This window comes from Limanda limanda, chromosome 16, assembly GCF_963576545.1.
Source record: "Limanda limanda chromosome 16, fLimLim1.1, whole genome shotgun sequence".
In the NCBI taxonomy this organism is placed as follows: Eukaryota; Metazoa; Chordata; class Actinopteri; order Pleuronectiformes; family Pleuronectidae; genus Limanda; species Limanda limanda.
The window spans coordinates 10,468,282-10,492,411 of record NC_083651.1 but is presented as its reverse complement, the minus strand read 5'-3'; the positions used below and the strand labels follow the sequence as shown (position 1 = coordinate 10,492,411).

The following is a 24,130-nucleotide window of genomic DNA, read 5'->3' as shown; positions in this document are numbered from 1 at the left end:
AGACACTTTACTTACGAAGTACTTTCTCTCTTTACACCTCATTTTATTTCTTTAACAACACATTTGTACTTTCACTTGATTTTATCTTCACTTGTATTTTGGACTTAATTTATTTTACTGTGTTTTTTATTTTTAGTGTATACTGTTCTTCTTATATTGTTCTGTACTGTCATCTCTGAGCAAGCTGGCACAATAATTTCCTTCGAGATTAATTAAGTCTTATCTTATCTCATGGTATCTTATCTTATCTTACATATCCACGCACTCAGTTCAGAGCAGGGCTTCTCTCGGATCTTCTCGCGATAGCACACGTATTCTCGCGATAACACAGTGACAACACGAACTTGGAGAAGGAGGGAGATGGAGAGAGATGCGGTCTGAAAAGGACCAGATGACGGTGGGCAAGGACAAAAGTGTGGTGGAGATTCATTTCAGAGACTTCCCGAGGGACCAGGAGAACTGTGCCGGGGGCAACAGGCAGAAGGAGGAGAAGAAGGAGGTGTTCACGAAGGTACGGAGCCGAGTGCTTTCTGTTATTATGGAAAACAGACATGGAGGAGGAGGAGGCCCGGAGGGAGGTGGGATTACTTCAGCACCACGGACAGCGGCAGTAGAAACTCATACAGCTCATTTCTCACATTTCCGTGTGACACTGTTTGAATCTATTAGTTTATTTAATCCGAAAATAATGACATTTACAGTTGATGTTCCACAATAATGCAGTAAACAGCGGGAGATTATCACCATAACATGTCCAGCCTTGTCCGTACCACAATTTTAGAACCACATATATTAATGTCCCCCAGTGTTTAAAGAGTAATCAAAGTGTTATGTATTTGTCAGTAATACTGTAAGCTCTAATTCAATTAAATAATATCAAATTAATATCAATATTTCTAGTAAATAGATCCCAAAGCGATGTCTTTAAATATTCATTTTGCCTTTGTGCATTTTAAAGTTATATATTATTCTGTTTAAGACCATAAAATTTAATTTGCCCCTCATATTTTCCCTTAGTAGCTTTAAGATTTTAAATGTGTATTATTCCACGTTGTCAGACCGTCTAATATCCGTCTCAGCACGATCCAATCCCTTTCTTGGCTGAATTAAATGTTGCCCTTAATCGTTCCATCAGTATTGATATGTGGTGCATAGTTTTACTCACAATCCCCTAAAATCCAGCCTGTTATATTTGGTGCTGTTGAAAACTTTGAGACCTCCAGTACTGGTCAAAATATAATTTAGAAGGATTGGACAATGTTTGCCTGCACAGTGTGAGTGTACACTGACCCTGGTAGAAAAGTGAATTGATAGGGAATGGAAGAAATTTAATGAGACTAATGTAGAATCCAATTATAGGTGTCTTTTAACAGGGTTACTGTTTCTTAGGGACTTTCCTGGTTCCCCCGAGAGCAACAGAAAATGAAAAGATTTCCTGCAGGCTGTGTATCTCAGAACATGTATATAACTAATCATTCACCATAGAGCACATGTCATTCTCTAATCAGAAACTCAGTTAGATGTGTAAAAGACAACATGTAAAGAACACAAAGGCCAAAAGTATCCTCCTCATAGAAATGTCATACAGAGAAATGTATTGAAATGGTTCGTTGCAGGTGGTGATTCGAAGGCTCCCACCCAACCTATCAAAAGATCAACTAGAAGAACAGCTCAGTCCGCTGCCATCCTACGACTATTTTGAGTTCTTCCCAGCTGATCAAAGGTAAAATAACCTTTATAACCTTAAGATGCTCAATCTGTTGCCCTTGTCTTTTTATGAAAATGTTTATGACTTCTCATGTTCTGTCTTTCTCTCTCTCCCCATAGTCTCTATCCTCATTTGTTCTCCAGAGCATATATCAATTTCAAAATTCCTGAAGATATCCTGCTGTTCAGAGACCGATTTGACGGCTATGTCTTCATTGACAACAAAGGTAGTTTTGTATTTTGTTGCTAGTATGCTGCCATGAAGGTGGCCACACAGTGTAACTTGTTTGTGCTAAACTAAATACTAACAAAAACATCTTTATTTTACAAGATTTTAGCGCTTTCCGTTGTGGTCTGTTAAATGATGAGCTGCCTTTTATTTCAACATTTACTCAGGCCAGGAGTTTCCTGCGGTTGTAGAGTTTGCCCCCTTCCAGAAGATTTCCAAGAAGAAACTGAAAAAGAAAGATGCCAAAGTTGGAAGCATTGAAGAAGGTATTGAAATCCTGAGGATATCTCCTGACATATACTGCAGATGTGCTACTAGGCTTGTAAAGTTTTTGTTCCCTCAGGAATGTAAGATATACAGAAACTCAAAAGTTGGCGTGATATATTTTGCTGTAATTTATCTTCATCTTGTCCCTGAAACCCTCTCAGATCCAGAGTACAAGCGGTTCTTGGAGAATTACTCCTGTGATGAGGAGAAGTCTATGGCCAACCCTGAGACTCTGCTGGGAGAGATAGAGGCTAAGACCAGAGAGCTCATAGGTACAGAATCATACGCACAGATGATAATTGTCCTGTGACACAATTTCATTATGCAATATTCACTCCATTTCTTTGGTTTCAGCCAAGCGGACGACGCCTCTGCTAGAGTACATCAAGAATAAGAAAATTGAGAAACAGGTAAGAAAACAAAGTCAATAAAAGAAATTACCTCGAAACTGCTTTGACATTTGTATAATTGTTTTCTTATTGCTTTATCATATAGAGAATAAGAGAGGAGAAGAGAGAGGAGAGGAGGAGAAGAGAGCTCGAAAAGAAACGGCAAAGGGAGGAGGAGAAGAGAAAGCGGCGAGAGGAGGAGAGACGTAAACGAAAAGAGTCAGAGAAGCAGAAGAAATTGTCCGATAAAGACATCAAAATCAAGGTAACTCATTTTCAGAGATCTGGTCCATTCTTGCTTGTTTGCTGAATACTGACTGTTTGAACGGTGCACAAGCGGATAGTTATGGAGCTTTCCCTGTGTTATCTCAACATTCAGCTCCTGAAGAAGAGTGACAGAGACGACGATGTGGATTCAGACAGAATGAAAGACAAGAGTGACACCGGGGAAACAGACAGGGGGAAATGGGAGAAAGCTGGAGGACAAATGAAGTCAAAGGAATCCAAAGAAAAGTAAGGACATCCTCCACTCAGGCTGGCCACGTTTCTATTACAGGGGACAGTAGATTCATACACACCTATGGTAATATTAAAGTAACAGACACTCATCGATACCAACTCCCTGAAGATGTTAAAAAAAGGGGGGGGGGAAATCCACGCCGGGATCCACACTTAATTCTTTATGTCTTCCTCCCTGACCCAGTTTCGTTGAAATCCGTCCAGCAGTTTTTCCTTAAACCTGCTAACTATCAAACGCACAAAATTATTTTAAATGTCAACATATGTCTGTATGTTATATAAAACATTGACCTTACTGTAAACAGATACCAAGAGTTGTCATAACAGCTTTGTGTGTTGTCTATGCGATCTCCCCTCTCACCACTAGAGGTCAGCCTGAGAGCGACAAGGAGCAGAGAGAGCAGCAGCAGCACGGACGCCGGCAGCGAGACAAGGACCATCGAGGGAAAGACGACGAGAGGAAACGACAGCGGCATCACTACGAGTTTGACAAATTTATGCGGCGCAAAGATGAGACAAAGTGGGGGAAGGGCTACTGCCAAGATCGGGCAAAGAAAGAGGGGCACCATCATGGTTTCTCTTACTGTCCAGATGGCGTGGATAAGCTAGGGAAGGAGGATAGGGAGGAGCTGGGTAATCGGAAGGAACGCCTCCGAAACAAGGTGAGCGAGAAGGTGAGCATGAGGTGGGCGCGGGGGCGGGGTGACGACGAATTGCTTTGACTTCTATTCGGACACCTTGCTCTTGAGCTTTGAATCAAGAAATCTGTAGGAATATGTCCTATGCTGTGGTCCCTGTCTCTCCCATGTCCCTGCTTTCTTGTCTCTCTGCAGGACCGTCCCGCCATGCAGCTCTACCAGCCGGGCGCCCGCAACCGCAAGCGCATGAGCTCCGGGTGCAAAGGCTACGACTGCATCCCCGTGGGACCCTCACCTGAACCGGGGTCCGATCACTGCTTTGAGGCAACAACGCTGGAGAAGGGGCTGGAGAAAAGCAAAGATGAGCAGTGAGCGGCAGGGACGTTCAGAGGAAGTCCGTTATTCAGCTGCTCAGTTGATGGGGACAGGTGTGATGGAGGGAGAAAGCACTTAAAAAGCAAACAGTCATTTTCAACAGTGTTTGTTTTAGTAAAGATGAGTTTGAATGTTGCTCCATGTTTTTATTTTACTGGAACGCAAACATTTTTATGTTAAATCTTTAGAACACACAGTTTTAAAATGCTGTGAGAAAGGTACAAACAAGAGCAGTCATGTGTGATGGTACAACAGTTGACTGGATTTTGTCATTTTGACCTTCGTGCTAATGCTCAGATTCATTTTTTCCCCCTGATCGCTAGTTTCCTGTTTCATCAAACCTTTGTCACACGTGGTCCAGTGTTCATCCTGTTTTTGATCCTGTTGACATGGTGCCCATCAACAGTTTGCTGGTGAATGATCACGAACCCATCCCCCTGCAACACAACCTTTTACCCAATCTTTGTACAGTCTCCTGAAACTGGTTCTTTATGATGATGTTATTTATTAAAAATGAAATATAATGTAAGTGGAACTTACAGAGGATAGTTGTAGATAATTAAACAGGGGGAATTCTGTGTGTAAAGGTGAATGACTGAGAGGAAGAGTTATTATTTATTAAGAGGACAATGTCAACATATTTTACCACTTTAAATTTGTCTCTCTCTTTGTCTTATTACAGTGGGTCTGTTTTATTCTAATCAGGTGTCACCATAAACAACAATTTGTTGTGTCAGCTTTGTACATGAGCCATGAAGAACACGTTCTCTACATTTCTATGAAGCATTTATTGGAAATCAAATGGAGGATTGAGGACATAGAAGTGGAAACAATGACTTTTTTATGCTTTTGCATGGTTTTCTATTAATTCTGTCAATTAAATGCAAAAATATTGATAAAGTAATGTAATAACAGTTAACAAGGCTTTTATTATTTTTGCATATGCCCTGACATTTGTCTATCATACCTCTTGTATCATGTTTTTCTCCTTACAATGTGAGAAAATAAAGCTCTTCTACTGTTGTAAGAGACTACACAGTTTGTCAGTCATTGCAGTAGCTCTGGCAGTTTGGGTGAGGCAGCATTTGTCTGCAGCACTGGAGTACGTTTATGAATTACAAATATGAGTCAGTAACTGTTCATAAGACATTTAGTTGCTGTAGTCGATTCTTTCCACAGTCTTTCATTTCTCTTTAGATTTATATTTGAGAGCACGGTTTACGTGATTTGTTGGTGCTCTCAGTTTTCACCAAATGTCTTTTTTTTACTCAGGGTTCTATCATACGAACTATCATAATCAACAGGAAGCAAGCTACAGTGCATCCTGTAAATCTCCTGACAATTGAGTTTCACTTAAAAACAACACTTTCATAATGTGCGTTTGTGTGGTTGTATTGTAGTTTCCTTTCTTTAGTTCACTCATCATTTACAGGATCATCTGAGTAGAGATGGAAGATTAAAACAATGATCCACATTGTGACAGAATAAGGAAAGCACCCTGGTGACGATCGTGCTGGTTGGACTGGAGGAGTAATACACGTGTGCATTTCACAAGAGAAACCCCAAGACTGAATCTCATGTGTGGCTTTACTACCGTTGGTAGGATGAAGTCACATGGTCCATTTCCTCTCTTTCTGGCAACAAGTTCAAGTTTCTCCAACAGTCACATTATCTGTATCCCATCTCTAACTGACGCCGAGAGCTGTTGCTGTTTGCCGCCGTCATAGAGGTGAGTTCTCAACTTTTATCGGTGGTTTACCTGGAGAGATGATAACCAGATGTATTTCTATCGACTTGAATTGGACCGATATTGTCTATCACTAGATTAATACTTTCATTTCGTACTATTATTTTTTGTGTATTTATGCTTAACTTGTGACTAAAAACATCGGTCAACATGGCATCTCTTAATGACTTCAGTGGTTGAATAAGTTATATTCTCACAATCATTTTTCTTCTTTTTAACACATAAACAGAAATAACTAAAATCCTGATTTAGATTCAAACGTGTAGACACAACATGGCTGGAGGGAAGATGACTTAGATTAATATTCTTTAACCCTAGAACACTAACGTCGGGTGTCTTTTACCTGAGCGAGTGTGGTGTGGGGAAAATTAATAAAAAAATTCTACTTTAATACATTTTGCCATTGTAATTTTTATGGAGGGAAATAAATATCCCATTGTTAACCAAGAAACTCTTTCATTATAGCAATATTTTATGTTTTCCGATATATTGTTGTAGGTGATAACTGTCACTACTTCTGTACTGATTATTGCAGTTATGGTGTGTTCTTACCCTTAAAACATCTGCTGACCCAATCTCTGGTTTGTGGTACCCCGCCCCCCCTCACCCTGTCTGCCAAGTGTGAGAGAAAGTGTTTCTACGTCTGTGTTGAAAGTGATAACAATCTCATGAGCAAACAGAACAAATAATTGCGTTGCCTCTTCATTCAAACACCCCCTCCCCATAAAAAACATGTGTTTTGCATGTGGGACAGCAAGATACCCAGAACTACAGTTGGCACTGAACCACAGATGGAGCATATCTCTTTCCTGTGTGAAAACTCCACCCAACACTTGGTGGCTCTCACGCGAACAACATTGAGCGATCTTGCTGTAGCATCTTTTTTCCACTGCCATCAATCAGTTTTGTACTCTGGCACAAAAGATTCAATTCAGCGGCATGCATCAACTTAGATTAGGTCCAGAGTAGTTTCCTCTGGTGGTGCAGCCTGTGCTATCAGATTTTCTGTTATACATCTTCATTTACACAATTTAACACACAATCACATGATCTGCTCAAAATGAAAATGTGCACGATATCTCTTTATGTCCCTTTTCCACAACCCTCAGGTATTTTGAGGCCGTTCCCATCCAGTCATGACGGGAAACTCCAGCAGCAACAAGTTAGACAACGCCACCCTGTCCCTGTTTCAGAGTGGGAACACCAGCATCATCATTTCTGTAATGTATATGGTCGTCACGGCTGTGAACCTGGTGGGAAATGGTCTTTCCATGTGGCTCCTCATCTTCCGCACCTGGCCCAAGACTCCCTCCATCATCTTCATGATCAATCTCACCCTCACTGACCTGGCCCTCGGCGCTGCGCTGCCGTTTCAGATCACCTACCTGCTCCAAGGATACAACTGGAATATGGGGACCAATATGTGCAGGTATTCTTTATAACAGCAGGACAATGTTGAACCATTGAGAGAGGGTTTCCTTCAATAGAAAAAAAACACAGTGTATGTCTACAGAAAATGAATAGTTGTGGTTTTTATGGGAGGGTTGATTGTTGGACTATTCCTCAAACAGGTCCAATGACTTCTTGCTTCTTCTCTGGTTGCCTCAAAAACCCACAGAGATGAGAAGACTCTGGGAATTTACTTGTCCAAGCCAAGAAATAGTCTTAATAACTAAAAAAACTCACAGTGTATGGTTTCATCTTTATTTGTCTGGGAAGAACCCGTAAAATGTTGGTGCAGATCGAAGATAGAAAATGAAAGCGGACAATGATAGGAAACTGATATATATATATAAATGTGTGTTAGTGGTAAGGATCCAATACAAAAATGTAGTTCCAGTGAATTTAAAAAATGTTAGGCTTATTCTAGTGACATGCTGGTTTTTAAACTAATTAAATAAATAAGGCAGAAATCTTGATTACTGAGCTACAGATTTTATTGCCTGTGGACAGAGCAGGACCGCTTTCAGCCAGAATAAGTTCTATAGCAATATTCAGAAATAATGTTTAGCCAAAGAGATAATAAGTTAATGTCCCCGAATATCAACATATCCTTTATATTATCAGTTTACAATAGCCTGCATGAATCAAACACTCTTCTTCTATGTATCCACCCACAGTGTCCTGACCATCATCTTCTACACCAATGTGTACTGTTCTATCCTGACCATGATGGCCATCAGCATCGACCGCTACCTGGGCATAGTCAGGCCCATGCTGTTCAGAGAGACCAGGGAGAGGAAGTCTATCGCTGTCATCGCTTGCTTCCTCATGTGGGCTTTGGTCCTGAGTTTTCTGTGGCCAATGATGACCACAGACCTGACCTACGAAATTCCTGAACTTGGGATCACCACGTGCTTCGATGTGCTGAAGAAAGACATGCTCCCGTCCTCATTGGCCTGGGCGGCCTTCATCTTCAGCATCTTCAGCCTCTTCCTTTTCCCTTTCTGTATCACAACTTTTTGCTACATCAGTGTCATCCTCAAACTGGCCAAGGATTCCAAGACGGCCCAGAAAAAGAGAGCGATACGTCTGACCACCATTGTTCTCCTGGTCTTCACCCTCTGCTTCGCACCCAACAACTTCCTCCTGTTGAGTCACGCTGTGATGAGAATCTTCTACGGCAAGTCTCTGTACATGGCTTACAAACTGTCTCTCTGTTTCAGCTGCCTGAATAGCTGCCTCGATCCATTCATCTACTACTTTGCCTCCAAGGAATTCAGACGAAAGCTGAGGGAGATAATAAACCTGCACAATCTGAGCAGTATGGACTCAATGAAGCTGGAGCATATGAGGAGTTTGTTCTCAGCAGAGAGTGCTCCAGAAGGTCAAGAGAGAAAAGAATAGAAAAGGTGCTTTGATGCTGCGCCACACAACGTCAGAGAGCCAATGGATGTGAGGCAATGGATAAGAGTGAGAGCTGTAAGGAAGGAAGTGAAAGACGAAGTGTGTGCCCAGAGTTTGACACTCTCTTACAACATATTGTCATGTGTGGAATTCCAAAATGATCTCACTCCAGTTTTTTTTTTTTAGCACCATAGAGCAAATGGAGATTGACTGCAGCTGTGGGTCTTGCCAAAATTCTAGGTTTAAACTATAGGTTTAACTGTTTGTTTGTATATCTATGTCCATACATTGTAATATTTGCCACAGCAAGCACCATAATCAGTAATTCTGAAAAACTATGTAGCATCCACACGTGTCAATTAAATGTGAATGAACTGTTAAATATCCGTTTCACTGTGCCTAAACATAGCCGAGGTTTTACAATGTTTGAACATTACCTCTGTACATGTATGTGGTTTGTGATTATCTAACATTTATTATAGACTATAGCCCATTCACAAAGGCTGTAGTCTATACACTCCCTCCATCTCCATCAGACATTATCTTATGTATAAATACTTTACACATTGACATTCTTCTAATCAATGTTGTAAATGCTGTCATGTTGATGTTCTCAGTTACGTGTGGCATCTATTGCACTTCTGTTTTTGTAGTTTTTGCCTTACTCCTGTTGAGGGTTAGGAACAGAGGATTTTGTACCTTGTTAAGCTCTATATGACAGAAATTGTCATTTGTGAATATGGGCTATACAAATAAAATGTTATTGAATGGTTGATCGTTTCTTCTTTTCACTTCCCTATTTTAATTGTCATTTACGGTGTTCCTCTTGAAAATAGAATAGAATTAATATTATTATTATTATCATTAAAATTATCATGATTACGATTATTGGAAGTAGCAGCAGTAGTAGGGGCTTGGATGCTATTCCTCCTCCAACAATCGGTTATTGATGGATCCACTCTGCAAATGTCTGAACTGTGATTATCAATGAATGACTAGGGTTTCCTTTTATTTCCTTTTACTATTTAAAAGTGGTATTATCAATTTCATTTAATTAATTTAATTCAATGGTCAGCATAATAATATAAATAATAATAATAAAAAACAATGATAATAACAAAAACAATAACAATATTATTATTATTATCTATAATATTAATAATAATAATAATAGTACTAGTTTTGCTGCTTCTCCAACAAGTGTGTGATTGGTGGATCTGCCGCACACGTCTGACGTCATCACGTATGCGCCGTCACACTGTCTGGTCTTTGCCTCTTGTCAGTTTTCGAACTTGTGCAGGTGAGTGACACGTTTCCTTCTGTAATTTAACTCTGATTCTGTGAAAAATGCTGTTTAATGACCGTGTTGATTCAGTCGCTTCTTCTTCACGGTGTTAACTCACCGGATAAACGCTTGAGTAACGTTATATACTGTCAGTCTGTCCAGCTACACCAGCTGCAGCTAACATGAGCTAATGCAGTTAGACACTAAGTTAGCAGAAGTAGAGCAGCAGAGCAAGGAGTTTTATAACTTATATTATCTGCTATAAGCACATTCATAAGTATTATATATTATTAACCACATATCAGTGGTACAGGCGCTGCACAACCTCTGTCTTCTCTGTTCTTTTATCCATTTTATTTAACATTATGTCTTTTCTGTGAGTTAAGTTGACAGCAGCACTGTTTTCTCATCAAATGCATTGCTATTGTTTGTTTGAGACACAGGGAGCAACGGCTGCATGTTGTTATTATTATTATTATTTTCAGCTTAGATGAGGGAAAAGTTAAAAAATATCCACAGCAGAGTCCCATAGCCCAAAGAGACTCCTTTACGTAAGAAGGTGATGTATTAACTGTTATATACTGTTTATGATGCAAACCCTCATGTTAAAGAAGCTCTAACAGGAGAATGATTGATCAGCCTCCTGACAGTTCAGCTCTGTGGGTATCTCCTCTGTGACAGTGCACAGCTGCAGTCGTGTGAGAGAACTAGGCCACATCCGTAACGTTCACCTGTCTCTATGACCTACAGAGCATTCAGACGAGAGGGCCACCATGGTGCTGAACCCTGTCATTTCCAAGCTCTCCGGCAAACTGGTGGTGCTGGCAAGTGCCTCTCCTCGGAGACTGGAGATTCTTCGCAACGCGGTATGTCTCCTCCTGTTTATACTCATAGGAACTGTTTGTGTATTAATAATAATTAAAATGAGCGTGTTGATAAAATAGTCTGTACGGTAAATCTCTCATGCCCTATTTAAATGATCAGGTAACCTCAGAGCGTTTCCACTGAGGTCGGACTTTTTTTGGTCCACGTGTGAGGTTTAACCTGCAGTTATGCAATAATGGACTGCAAGGGAAATGTAACATTTTAATCATCCACAATTCAATCATGTTATAATCCCCTTTGATTGAATCTTGTACAATGTAACATTGATCATGCTGTATTCTGTACAACTGAATGAATCTTGGCCTGACTGCCAAAACTATGGCATTGTTGCCTTGATGTCATCAGAAGATCCTGAACTTTGGCTTAGAAACCCTAACCCTCAACCAGAGGGGGAGGAAGGAGCCACATTTTTAAAGAGAAAGAACAGCTTTCCATCGGCGTGCATATTATAAACCAGCCGTTGACTTGTGCACCGTGCTCTGAGCATTAAAGTGTGACAATACTGTAAGAGTTTTGTGTCTCGTTCCTCAGATATGCCAAAACAGGATACATATGCACCAATATGTCTGCAAAGGTTATAACCGTTGTTATTGGCCCACGTATAATTCAGTCAGTCTCTAGTGGAAATTAAGTGTTTAATCACACGTGGTAAAAAAGTTATTTTTTAACCTATTGCACCCCCCTGTCCTTACATTTCAAATGAAGCAGGTCACACATAAAGTAAAGAAACCCTGGGCTGTATGAACATTTCTTTTGTTACATTGTTTTGTTTATCTAATAGTAGTGATTACAAATAACTATTTTGTGTATATTCCTGTCAGGGTTTACGCTTTGAGGTGGTACCATCCTGGTTTAAAGAAACCCTTGATAAGGGACTTTACACAGCGCCTCATGAGTACGCTGTTGAGACAGCCAAACAGAAAGCCCTGGAGGTGGCCAGGAGAATGCCCGTTGTGAGTCAAATGTATTTTTGTCTGACACTATTCATCGCATTTTGGCTGTTGAGCCACATGTTCATTTCATAATGTGTCTTCATCTGCTTTAGAAACATTTGAAAACTCCAGACATTGTTATTGGAGCAGACACTATCGTGGTAAGAGAAAGAACATTTCAAAGTATTTTATCTGTTAATTTTCTGCAATACACATTTATTGTCTTTTTTTAAATTTGTATTCACTATACTGTTTTGTCATGTCCATAGAGTGTGGATGGGATGATTCTAGAGAAGCCAGTGGACAAACATGACGCTTACAGGATGCTGTCGAGGTTAGTTTCATTTACGTGGTTTCTGTGTGAATTATTAGCAGTAGAAACTGACACTTTTCTCTTTTTCCCAGGTTGAGTGGTAAAGAGCACAGTGTCTTCACTGGTGTAGCAATTGTCCTCTGTCATGAGAAAGAAAGTGAGTCAAAAGGGTATTTTCTTTGGATTGAGTCATTGATTCATCTGTATCTGTGCAATTGAGTCTATTGGAGAATTTCATGCTACTTTTATACATGTACTGTTTATGGTAAAGCTTTACTGGCCATTTACAAACTCTCCTGACCTGCAGATGAAGAAGTAGACTACCAGCTGATTGACTTCTTCGAAGAAACAAAGGTGAAGTTTGCTGATCTCTCAGAAGATATGCTGTGGGAGTACATCAATAGTGGTGAGCCCATGTGAGTATTATCATTTGAACTTTTCTCATTTGGTAACAGCTATTGATTTCTCCTGGTTTAGTAACATCAGCATACATTTTGTCAGTGGAGATAATGTCAGTGGATTTTGAGCTTCATGAACTCGTTGCTTTTTGGACTTTGACGCCTGAATTTTGTTCCGGCTGTGTTTGTTCCAGCTGTGTTTACCTTGTGTGCCAGAACAGCAGTTTTCAGGAAAGAACCTGGAAAATGAAGGAGGACGGACATGATGTTTTAATTCTGCTGACCAGTTTTTGATTACAGGCCCACATTCCTTATTATCAAAAGCTCTCGAATCTTGTTGTCTTTCCAAGTTGACATATACCCGCCTGCATCCTCCAAGTGTATGGGTCGTCGTTTTAATATTGACATTCTTTTTGTGTCTTGTTGTTTTTTAGTTTTTTCAGTTTTATGTCTCTTTTAAGTTAGATCATCAGCATGCCCACTCGCTCACTGTGATTGTTTTCCTGCTTAATTTCCACATGGGCACATTTTACTAGGAGGTTTTCACAGGAAAAGTCCCAGAAAATGTCTCAGACATTTGATATCTCACAAACACCCCCTCCAGAAAATATCTGGAAATCTCTGAAAGCAGCATCATATAGTGTGTGAACTGTATCTTGTTGTTTTAGTGAGAAGTCTGCCTCTGTGTGTTAGGGACAAAGCTGGCGGTTACGGAATCCAGGCTCTTGGGGGCATGCTGGTGGAGTACGTCCACGGAGACTTCCTCAATGTCGTGGGGTTCCCCCTCAATCACTTCTGCAAACAGCTGGACCTTATTTACAACCGCTCTACTTCCTCTTCAGACCAGGAGAGTGCATCGGCTCGTCTTAGCCAGAGCGGCCCTCACCCTACCCCAGTACTCACTCAGCTCCCACACAACCTGACAGATCCGTCCAGTCAGAGTCCCAGCTCTTCAGCCAAACACAACTCTTCAGCCAGCCTCAGACCAAACAGCCCACCTGCCAGTCAAACACACAACAGCCCTTCACTCAGTCCAGTCAAAAAGGTTTGTATGTTTCACCCTATGAGCTAAATCCATCAACTTATCTTATTTACAGCAGACCCTCTATTTTAACAGGTGAAGAAGAAAGACGGTGACAGTAAAGTGAGTGAGAGTTCGAGGATGTTGGTGAACAGCTTCTCTAAAGACAGAGGCGCTGAGATCACAGGCTCTGACAACACGACAATACCGCTGATCCCCAGCAGAGGGCAGGTGATCGAGCTCAATGTGGCAAAGCAGGAGGACAGTGAACCTAAAAGAGAGGATCTGCAAAGAATCATGGAACTAATGGATGGATTCAAAGCCTCAAAGGTATTTGGGTTTAAACTCTATACTTACTCTTGAAATGTTAACTTATATTGTTTGCAATTATTGTATTTGACTCCTGGGGGGTGTAATGAAGTGTTTAACCTGGTTTAAGGGGGAGAGGTTTAACATTTTTGGAAAATATTTTAACTGTCTTGCCAAGAATGGAAGATCAATACCACTCTCATATCAATCAATAATGTTACAGCCAAGCAAACAAGAGGAAACGGCCACATTGTGTACACTTGCCATGTCATAAGGGCAGAACAATTATGAACACCTTTTAACTTGGTTTCAATCTGTACAAAAATCTCTGCGAAAAAGGAGTGCAAAATGAAGATGTGGTTTTATGTGTTATGTGGTTTTACTTGTAATTTTGGTTCAGCTGCACTGACTTCCTGTTTTCTTGCCTGTTGCCTGGAAACCTCAAGGGGACCACAAAATGTAAACAAGATAACGGTTAAATAAAAGATATCATTTGTTACTTTTTGGATTTTGGGGTGCTGTTCAAAATTAAACAGAGCGTGATATTGATCTCTTAATCCAACTCTCAAGGCAAAAAATAAACATATTTCCAAAAATGTTGGAAAGTTTCTTTAGGATCTTAAAACATTTTTCTCTATCGGAATGAAATTGATTATGCACATTCATAGAACTGCATTGGAAAAGATAAAACCTTTTTATTTGTTTAAATAGAATGGCACTTACCAATCAGTCCCTTTTTTTAAATCAAGCTGCCTCAAGTTGCACAAACTTAAATATCAGTCCCCCTGAATCCCTGGAAAATCAGTTGAAATATTGAAAAACACACCATCTCGCAATGGTAAAGAAAGTCAAAGAAATTGCTGTATCTGCCCCCAGATCCATACCAAAGTACTGGGTTCTTCCCTGACCCATTACCCATCCTTCCACCGAGTTTCATTGTAAACTGTTTCGTAGTTTTGTGTAATATTGCCATCTAACAAACAAACATATAAAAACGTAATGTCTTTTGTGGATATAACTAACAGAAACGATCTAACACGAGTGTGAAGCTCCAGATGCCACAGAGTTTTATTTTATTTGTCTGACATCACTTATTTATTTTCCTTTATCCATTCTGTCGTTCCAGGCCTTGTTTACTGCTTCCAAGCTATGTGTGTTTGACCTGCTTCATCGCAGCCCAGGGCTGGATTCAGCACAGATGGCCCAGGAGATCAAAGCCTCTGTGAAGGGGACTGAATGCCTGTTGGAGGCTTGTGTGTCTCTGGGACTGTTGAAGAGCAAAGACAGAAGTTAGTCAGATCTCAACCCTGTTGATAATTTCATGACAATCACTTTTTTCTACCTTAAAGCATGTGATACTAAACCTTTCGACTGTCTCACGGTGTTTCCCAGCAGGCCAAAAGCCTGTGTACGAGAACACAGATCTGGCGGTGCGTTTTTTGAGGTCAGATGCATCCTACTCTCTGCACGGATACATGCAGCACTGTAACAACACAGTGTGGCCTCTTTTCTCACACCTCGAGAGCGCTGTGCTGGAAGGTTCTCACCAGCATGAGAAGGCCTTTGGCAAAAAAACGAATGATTTGTTTCAGGTGATTAACCTCAAGCTCACCCTCGGATTTATGCACATTTACGCAGATAAGATCACATTCAAAATATTTTACATTTGTCACGTGTCTCTCTTTGAAAGGATACTTACTACAACAATCAAGAAATCAAGCTGAGATTCATGCGTGCCATGCACAGCATTGCCAAAGTTACAGGAAAAGATGTGGCCACAGCCTTTGACCTCTCCACTTTTAAAACGGCCTGTGATCTTGGAGGTAAGGAGCATTTCAACAGTTTAAATCTTCTGTTTGAACAATAAATCAATTCCAGATCTTTTGTTTTCACTCAAGGATGCACTGGTGCCATGGCCTACGAGTTTACTAAAGCTCATCCTGGGTTGTCTGTGACAGTGTTTGACTTACCTGCTGTTGTTGAGATGATTGAACATTTCCGTCCGCAGCACAAAGACAACCGAGTGTCATTTGTAGCAGGTAAGAGAGTTGATCTGCACTAGATACCAAAGTGACAAATAAACACTTTCTCGTTCTGTGACCAAAAACGTGTCCTTGTTTTATGAGCAGGAGACTTTTTTCAAGACGAGTTGCCCAAAGCAGACTTGTACATCCTGGCGAGAATTCTTCACGACTGGTCTGATGAGAAGGTGCACACGCTGCTGAGTAAAATCGCACAAACATGCACACCAGGTAAAATCCTTAACATTTTAAAACTAAGCCTTTTTTAATTGCCACATGGCCAGCGTTAACAGTGTTGACTTAGCAATCAAATTCAGTATAACACAATGACAATGTTTGTGTTTGTCTTCAATTTCTATCACACCCTTTTGTTTCCTGAGGTTAGCATGCTAAACAGCTAGTCCTGGCCTGTCTCACCACTTTCTGATAGAAAGTTAATGGAGCCTATACAGTCTGCTCTGAAGTAGAAGTGTTGCTCTGATTGTCTATTATAACTTATTTTATTGTTGAAGCTCTTGGCAAGGGGCCAACACCCTTTTCTAGCAGAGACGACACAGAAAACTTACAAACAGCACCTTTTTTAAAGTCTTTTATCTTGTTGATATCATGCTTTTACTGATCACTGAAACTAACATAGTTTATAATCAGAATAGTAACTAGCCTTTTCTGATAAGCTCCCAGTTTGATTTGACTGAGTCTGTGGTAGGACTGGTTTGAGAGTAGTTTACTTTTCCTAATTTCTTTTTCTTGGGATTTATTGAGAAGAAAGAATAAATGTTAAGAAATTAAATAAAAGGTGATAAGAGGATGCCAAACTACAGGTGTTGTTCTCTTAAGTTGTACACCTGCATACGTGTCACACACTTTCACCATGCTGCCAGGCTGTGGACTCCTGCTCAGTGAGATCTTCCTGGATGAAGACAGAAGGGGCCCGAGTCGCGGGCTGCTGCAGGCCCTCAGCATGAGCGTGGGGAAACAAAGGAGCGCAGCAGAATACACTCTGCTATTGAAGAGCCACGGTTTCATCACAGCACACGTCAGACATACTGACAACTTACTGGATGCTATGCTCTGCATCAGAGTGTGACATCACTCAATGGGACTGTACTGATGACCTCGTAAAAAATGTATGCTGTAGCCAGGAATTGTCGAAATTGAGGATGAAGGTCGAGAATGTTTATATGAACAATGTTTTGTTTCAATATGTCATACGAAGATAGATCATATGAAAAATGGTCTGTTTGTGTTTGAGGTTATGCAAATGAAATAAATGTGGTTTTGTTCATGTCTTCCAAGCCATTTTCTGATTTCCCCATACACTAAGGTGTTGAACTATCTCTGTTGGGTCTTAGGATGTGCACTTCTCATAGCTGAGACCATGTTGGATGGACTGAGCCCCTACTCTGCTCTGCAGTCTCTGAACATGCTTACCAAGACTGAGGGAATGGAGAGAACAGAGAGCAAGTACGCCGGCATGCTAAGCAAACACGGATTTGGGAACACGCGTGTGGTTCACACAAGGAACTTCTTAGATGCTGTTATTGCCATTAAAATGTAGCAAGGCAATCTTGCACACAAACACATATATGTTTTTGGTTTGTCTCACTGTCTTTTATGAGTTTTAATTATTTGATCAATGGTGGATAGTTTTCAATATAGTAATTGAATGATGGAGAAACTATTCATTATCCTTTAAAATCCTGTCTTCAAAATACAAAAAGTATCGTCACCAAAATGTACTTAATGGCAGATATTTAAATATGCATTAAACTGATTTTTTCTTCAACTGGATTAATTCTATGGATTCATAAACACTAATGGAGCAAGTAAACAGGTTCTTAAATGGTCAACAATCACATTAAATGTGTTATTTCTTTATTGTGTGGTCCTCCACTGAAGTGACTGTATGAGTATTTTGTGCATCCCTTCAACCCACTGCAGTTATTATGTCTATTAAGCGTCTTAATCCCTTTGCATGGAATTATCAACAACAAAAAGATGACAAATCCCCATAATGAACATTTAATATTAACTATTTGCTCTCGCTTATCTGATATGATCAGTGAGAGTGGCTGCTTAGTTTATTGATAATTAACCTTTATATTAGGAATATGATCTGCTGTACATACACATATGGGTAACTTAGAATCCAGAATATCCTAGTTTGTTTTATAAGTGCAGTGATAATATGGCCCAGTCTGATACAAAGAAAAATCAGAGTTTAGCTTTTTTGTTCTGCAGTCTGCCTAGATTAGACTGCTTTTTTCTGTTATCTATCCTAGCTCGGTCACCATTATGTCCGGTATGTCAGCTAAAAGGAACTGAGGTGCAGTTGGGCATCATAAGACCGTTATCATACTTTTTGTGAGGAAATGGTGTCACTTTCATTCACATGCTTCCCCAACCTTATCCCTCAGCTTTGCTTTTGGGAAGTACAGATCCTCTTAGCGGGGGCAGAGAAGCTCACAACATTGAGGCACCGTTTTTCTTGTAACTTAACCGCTGATGGTGCGGCTGGAGTCACATCGCTGGATCCCCCCTACAACCCACTGCATTTTAATGTTGGAGCAGCAACAGTTGTTCCAGCCAGATGTGATTGGAAAGCTGTACCAGTCCAAGGCTTCTTAGTTTTCCTGGGTATGGGATTCATCATGGCCAACTTTGTCACCACATTTCGAGGCGCAGAACTTTACATTATATACCTTGAATATCAGTATTAAATTAATGATATAAATGTCACCAGATGGCAGATTTGTTTTGTGGAAACTCTACCTAATTAACATACTGATGATGCATTAAAAAACCGAGCAGTCTGGGACCGTTTGGTGTGTTTTAGAATGTTCACTCCAAAAGCACTCAGTCTGTGGTCAGCAGGATGATGGCTGTGGCTTGGGTGTGTGTGTGTCCTGCCTTTTAATCCTCTGGACTGTCATATTACGATGATGCAATCTGGATGCAACAGGGCTAAGATGATTAAAGAATAAATAATAACCTTTAAGTACTGTTATCATCTGAATAGGATGTCATTTTGTCATGACTTCATGTTGACTTCAGCTTTGTAAAAGGCTGGAGGAAGATTGCCAGTGATGAGGAAGGAAAAGCCTGTTTCTCATGGCGGCAATGTCAGACGTGTTCTTGAGGTATGGGTGGAGTCTTGCTCTTCATCTTGTGTGATGGGTTGAGGACATTTTTCTCTGGCAAGCCTCATTCTCCCATCATGACAATCTCAAACAACCTCTCATAACCTGAAGATTTAACCCTCACCCTGTGCTCCCACATCACTTTTGCTAAGTTAAGTCCCACAAACCGATAGATAATTATATCAAAGCCTTGTCTATCTAATCGCAGAATGTATTATTGCTCCATTTGGCCCGTTAGAGCACAGCTCTCCTTTTCCTCCCACAAATGATCAAACTCCGACTTCATCTCCTTTGACGTTAATCTATCCCAAATTTAAGCTGTGGAGAAAAACACTTTGCATGTCACCGTTTTTGCTGACAGTACATGCAGCCCACCTTCCCAAGTGATATTCGATATCCTGGAAATGTAAGCCAGATATTTATTTTCCAGCTGCAGGACACTTAACACACTGCTTTATTTTCTTGCTATGGCAGTGTCTCTCCTCAGGGTGGCATCACAAACCCGCAGATCTCTTCAGAAAACTTGGACAAACCCAGAGTTCCTGTTTCGTTGAAGCTGTAATTCTTTCCAGTGGATGCGAGATTTTATATATTTGAACAATGAGTGGCATAATTCGTGGTTTATGTTGCCAAGTTTAGTGTGTTCACCATGTGCTTGGTTGGTGAGTTAGACTCAATGCAGAGAAGTATATGACACAACCCTTCCACTCCTCACAGATAAACATTGGATCTCAGTTTTGAAGCAGCAGGTGAAAGCAGCCAAACATTTGACGAGTATGTGGGAATATCTCTGGCCAGGATGAATCGGTTTTATTCTTTGTGACACAGAAAGTGTATCCGGATTACTCTTCATTTTGGATCCCTCTCTAAGTATTTTCCTCGAGGGGTAATAAGGGTGGTCATGTTATTCATGGCTATTTTCTTGTCAGTCCGGGCTGAGACTCTTTGTGACATCTAACTGATTTCCATGACTCACGTTTTTTGTCTGTCAACGAGGAGAGACAAGGGGGAGGTTATTCTCAAGTTCAAATATGACAGTGAGCGTAAATCACATACGGTTTGTGTTATTGTTAACACACGCTGAATGCATCAAAACACCAAACACTGCAGCACTTTCACGCTACACTGGCTGTGAAAGCCTGCATTGATTCATGGCCTTATACACACACACACATGCATTTCTGATCAGTTCTTTTTTTAAGTGACACCAAATGCTTGTGCCAGGCCTGTGAGCTACAGAGGAGCATCACGAGTCCCACGGCAGAGTTTATGTTCCCTTAAAGCATGATGAAGCATTTCCATGGAGGGATTTGCATATCCTTGCACATCCAGTGTCCCAGCTGCACCCGTTCACCCTCCAAATGCCTCGACTTTTGTGTACGAGCGTCAACAGCGGAGACTCCACGAGGGCTTTCTAATGAAAACCATTCAAGTCAATCAAGTTTACCAGAGACCAAAGGCCAGTGTAATTTGGGAAAATTGCTGAAACTCCAAAGTAATCTTATGTAATGTGATCTTGCCTATTGAACACTGGCTGTACTGTACGTGTCGGATAAGAGCTCAGTCATTTTCTTCAAATGCGGACTTGACAAGCAGCATGAATATCCACCTGCAAGTAATCATCATTCTAGTGTTAAGTGCTTTGATATTAAAATGACTGATTTAAGACCATTTGCTGCTAGTAGATAGCGATTTGAAAACACTTCCACATGTTGATAGGGGAGGATAAGCTGGGTTTGTGAACCGGGAGAAGTGCATGTTGTGTTTGCTGTTGCAGAAACAGCCAGTGAAAACACGCCAGGGCTTAATTCATGTCCTTAGTTTTCAGTTGAGAAATCAGACTTAAAAGAATGACGCAAAGTAATAACAGCGGCGTTTTGTAATCTCCAGTAGGTTAATAGCATTTGTAATGGAAATCTTGTACTTCAGTGAAATCCCATGCCACTTCCAGTACAGCCACTAGGAGGAATCATTGACTAAAGAATGCATCACGGCCGATTTTGTAAAGTTTTATTGTTTGTTGACACGTCTGTCAAACTGACAGGAGAGGACAGACAATCCACCACTGGGTTATTTGAAATATTACAAATATCCTCGTCAAACTCTGGTGTTATCTTAGTGGAGAAAAATAAACACGATCATTGTTTCAGCCTCTTTGTGACTTTGGGGAAAGGATACACAGAATCCAAATAGTTGCACGCAGAATAACAAACACTCTCTAATCAGTCAGTTTTTCTTTCCAGAATCGCCGCTCAAAACTGAACTCGTGCGCGGGCACCTGTTTCAAAGCCCAGTCTTGTTTATCAAAGTCCTCCTCTGTCAACAAACAGAATAGGCGCGATGATGGCTGGCTCCTCAACTCAAATCTGATTTCAGCAAATGTGCAATTGTTCAAAGTGAGTTGTGCTTCATTGATTTGTTTCAAGGCAGAGGAAAAATAACCCCAGGGCTTCTACCAGTTAGAAATAACAATGGAGTCCTTCTCTGCTGTCTGTAGTTTTCTCTCTCCCTCTCTCTGTCTCTGTTTTCTGGCGTGACATCAATGGTGGATCAGATTTTCACTGTGGATTTAACTGCTGGTCGTGGCTGTAAGAAAGTACTTGACTGGATCTCCTTTGGAAACAGAGCAGTGTTCTTTTTTGTGTAACACATCAGTAGATTAAATAGGCTCAGCCACTGCACTTAAATATGATACTTTGCTGGATTTGTCGAATTTTAAGGAAAAGTTTGACACTTAACAACCCCTATTATCATTTATTTAATAGCTCTTTTTCGTGAGCTTGAGTGTTTGAAGAGAAGGTCTTTACACCACTGTCATGTCTGTGTGCTGAGTATGGAGCTGTAGCAACTATTAGCTTAGCTTAGCTTAGCACAGTTAAAGCCTGGAAAAAGGGGGGAAACATCTTTGTTGGGTCTGTCCAGAGTTTACAAATACACCTACCATAATTAATTAGTACATTTTTAAGTTGTATAAAAACACAACACATTAAAACTTTTACCTTTTACCAAGTGCCACGGTTAGTGTTTACATTTATTCTAATGTATATATATTGTTGAGATATCTATGTTTTGTTCTTTATCTTATGACTATATTTTACCTAAATCCTGTGAATAAATATTAGCTGTATAGTCTATAGTATCAATAATACTACAACTGTTGATGTATATCTTTTTGACTCAGACGTAGGGTCAGACACAGAGCACAACCACAGAAAGTGCAACGAAACAGAAATCAAACATAGCAACCAACTGGTAACCATGCACATGAGAGAGGACGTACCATAATTAATACAATGAAGTAATTCATGAAATATTGTGAGAAAAAGATATGAAAACCTCCTCTAAGTCTAATCTGCTGTGTCTCTCCGCTGTGACAGACTCACAAGTGATATGCTTGCAAATAACTGCACTTTGAGGAGACAGTATACATCTGGCCAATTGCTGAGTTCCTCAAGGAAAGAACCGCCTCTGTGTTGCACCCTGTGTCTTCAAATACTGTGGACTTAGGATGAGGGGGGCTTCTTCTCAACATGATCCAGAGAACCTGGTGACGTGTCCGGCAGAACCCCGGAGACTCTCTGTAAGTATTGTTCTTATACAAAAACTTACTACTGTAAAACTTTTGAACATTGAACTTGTCTAAATTATTAACCTTTCCCATTGAACCTCGAATCTAAGAACACGCTGTCTGGTCCAGAAGGGACCGGGCTCAACAATATATAGCAGTTGTTTAGAAGTGACCGTTTCTCCATGTTTCAGGTCTTTATGCTAAGCTAAGGTATGCTAACCACCTCCTAGCATTATCTGCACACTCAAGTGTACAGATACAGTGGCATCTTGTTGTCCAGCGCAGGCCCAGTAACATAGTGGTGAGTAGATAAAGAGAGAATTTTCATTTTTTGGTGGTGTATCCCTTTAAGACCCTGACTACAAACCTTCCTTTTTAGTGGTTTGGTTTTTGAGTTAAACACATGCTAGTTATTGAGCTTTAGAAGTAATGGTAGATGTGTATTTGTTTCCAGTCTTGATGCTAAGCTAAGCTAAGCTAACCACCTCCTGCCATTACCTGCACACAGACACTAAGTGGCATCTCATTGGAAACATGGAGAGACAGCTGGCTCAAGTTACACTGAACTCTAAAGATAACTAATTAGTAAATGACTTATCTCACAAATACAACCATGGCTTCTAGTTCTTTATGTTTTGGCTTTTGAGTTAGCAACATGTTTAACACGTGACTTTATGAAGAGCAAGGCTAGCTGTTTCCTCAGGTTTCCAGTCATTATGCTAAGCTAAACTAAGCTAAGCTATAATAAAGGCCTCCTGACTACACCTGCAAACACAGACATATCTCATTATCACATTTTTGCCAAAGACGTAAATAATCATATTTCCTAAACCGTCAAACTCAGTATTGGACTGAGTTATTTTATCTTAACCAGCAACAATTCTCAACTTTAACATCTACTGGACTCCTGTGTGAACATCAGCAGTGAATCAGTGGAGCGGCACCTGCTGCTGAAGCCAACAAAGGTCTCATTTACATCAGGAAATATTTGTTGCGGTCAAATGCGAGAGTGTGTCTCCCCCCCCGTCCTGTCTCCATGTGATGTGTGAGGTGTCACTCAGAGATACAGTAGGGGAGGAGACTCGGTGCTGAAATGGTTGGTGACAGGACTTTCATCCGACCCACTGAGGGCTCTTTGTTGTTATTTTGGGATGTCTCATGGGTGCAGTCTGAGAGAGCAGCAGACAGACTGGGTCTCATCACTGCACCAACACATATAAACACACATGACGACACATGCACACACTAATGGAAACCTGCTATCAAGTTGTTTGGTATATGAGCAAATGGGAAATCCAGTAAATAGCTATAATTAAACATTAAATGGTCTGTATTTATGTAGAGGTTTTCTAGTCTTGATGACTTCTCAAAGCGCTTGACAGTACAATTTATTGCCGTTCACCCATTCACACACATTCATATAGTGCATCTATGTGCAGCACTTTTTCATGAGGGGAAATACGGGGTTCACTATCTTGCCCAAGGACACTGCAGATGGGGAAGACTGGGATCGAACCACCGACTGTCTGGCTAGAGGACA

At 40.6% G+C, this 24,130-nt stretch overlaps 3 protein-coding genes across 5 annotated transcripts; all 3 read left to right on the top strand.

Moving 5' to 3' along the window:
• Positions 1-370: 370 nt before the first annotated feature.
• upf3a (UPF3A regulator of nonsense mediated mRNA decay) lies at positions 371-4,121 on the top strand. Its single transcript, XM_061089127.1, has 10 exons — positions 371-511; positions 1,617-1,723; positions 1,828-1,934; positions 2,104-2,202; positions 2,365-2,475; positions 2,558-2,613; positions 2,699-2,857; positions 2,972-3,105; positions 3,479-3,785; positions 3,945-4,121. The coding sequence occupies exons 1-10, from the start codon at positions 371-373 to the stop codon at positions 4,119-4,121; spliced, it is 1,398 nt and encodes a 465-aa protein (XP_060945110.1).
• A 1,674-nt stretch (positions 4,122-5,795) lies between these two features.
• p2ry8 (P2Y receptor family member 8) lies at positions 5,796-9,481 on the top strand. The gene is made up of 3 exons (XM_061088324.1): positions 5,796-5,853; positions 6,981-7,300; positions 7,992-9,481. The coding sequence occupies exons 2-3, from the start codon at positions 7,008-7,010 to the stop codon at positions 8,716-8,718; spliced, it is 1,020 nt and encodes a 339-aa protein (XP_060944307.1). The 5' UTR covers positions 5,796-5,853; positions 6,981-7,007; the 3' UTR covers positions 8,719-9,481.
• A 494-nt stretch (positions 9,482-9,975) lies between these two features.
• Positions 9,976-17,780, top strand: asmtl (acetylserotonin O-methyltransferase-like). Of its 3 annotated transcripts, XM_061088301.1 has the most exons (16): positions 9,976-10,018; positions 10,754-10,869; positions 11,710-11,841; positions 11,934-11,981; positions 12,090-12,154; positions 12,226-12,290; positions 12,441-12,549; positions 13,225-13,576; positions 13,649-13,882; positions 14,988-15,150; positions 15,254-15,453; positions 15,552-15,684; positions 15,760-15,900; positions 15,991-16,113; positions 16,764-17,009; positions 17,235-17,302. In XM_061088301.1, the coding sequence occupies exons 2-15, from the start codon at positions 10,777-10,779 to the stop codon at positions 16,967-16,969; spliced, it is 2,064 nt and encodes a 687-aa protein (XP_060944284.1). In that variant the 5' UTR covers positions 9,976-10,018; positions 10,754-10,776; the 3' UTR covers positions 16,970-17,009; positions 17,235-17,302. The 3 variants fall into 3 exon arrangements, with proteins under 3 accessions (XP_060944284.1, XP_060944283.1, XP_060944282.1); XM_061088300.1 differs by lacking the exon at positions 16,764-17,009 and having other exon boundaries at positions 17,235-17,780; XM_061088299.1 differs by lacking the exon at positions 17,235-17,302 and having other exon boundaries at positions 16,764-17,171.
• Positions 17,781-24,130: the final 6,350 nt, after the last annotated feature.

Bases quoted from the DNA above. Each gene is read 5' to 3' on its own strand.
- upf3a (XM_061089127.1), top strand. From the start codon at position 371: ATGCGGTCTGAAAAGGACCAGATGACGGTGGGCAAGGACAAAAGTGTG. The intron at 512-1,616 runs GTACGGAGCCGA...GGTTCGTTGCAG, and splicing joins AGAAGGAGGTGTTCACGAAG to GTGGTGATTCGAAGGCTCCC. The intron at 3,786-3,944 runs GTGAGCATGAGG...GTCTCTCTGCAG, and splicing joins GAAACAAGGTGAGCGAGAAG to GACCGTCCCGCCATGCAGCT.
- p2ry8 (XM_061088324.1), top strand. From the start codon at position 7,008: ATGACGGGAAACTCCAGCAGCAACAAGTTAGACAACGCCACCCTGTCC. The intron at 7,301-7,991 runs GTATTCTTTATA...ATCCACCCACAG, and splicing joins ATGGGGACCAATATGTGCAG to TGTCCTGACCATCATCTTCT.
- asmtl (XM_061088300.1), top strand. From the start codon at position 10,777: ATGGTGCTGAACCCTGTCATTTCCAAGCTCTCCGGCAAACTGGTGGTG. The intron at 10,870-11,709 runs GTATGTCTCCTC...TATTCCTGTCAG, and splicing joins TGGAGATTCTTCGCAACGCG to GGTTTACGCTTTGAGGTGGT. The intron at 15,901-15,990 runs GTAAGAGAGTTG...TTTTATGAGCAG, and splicing joins CCGAGTGTCATTTGTAGCAG to GAGACTTTTTTCAAGACGAG.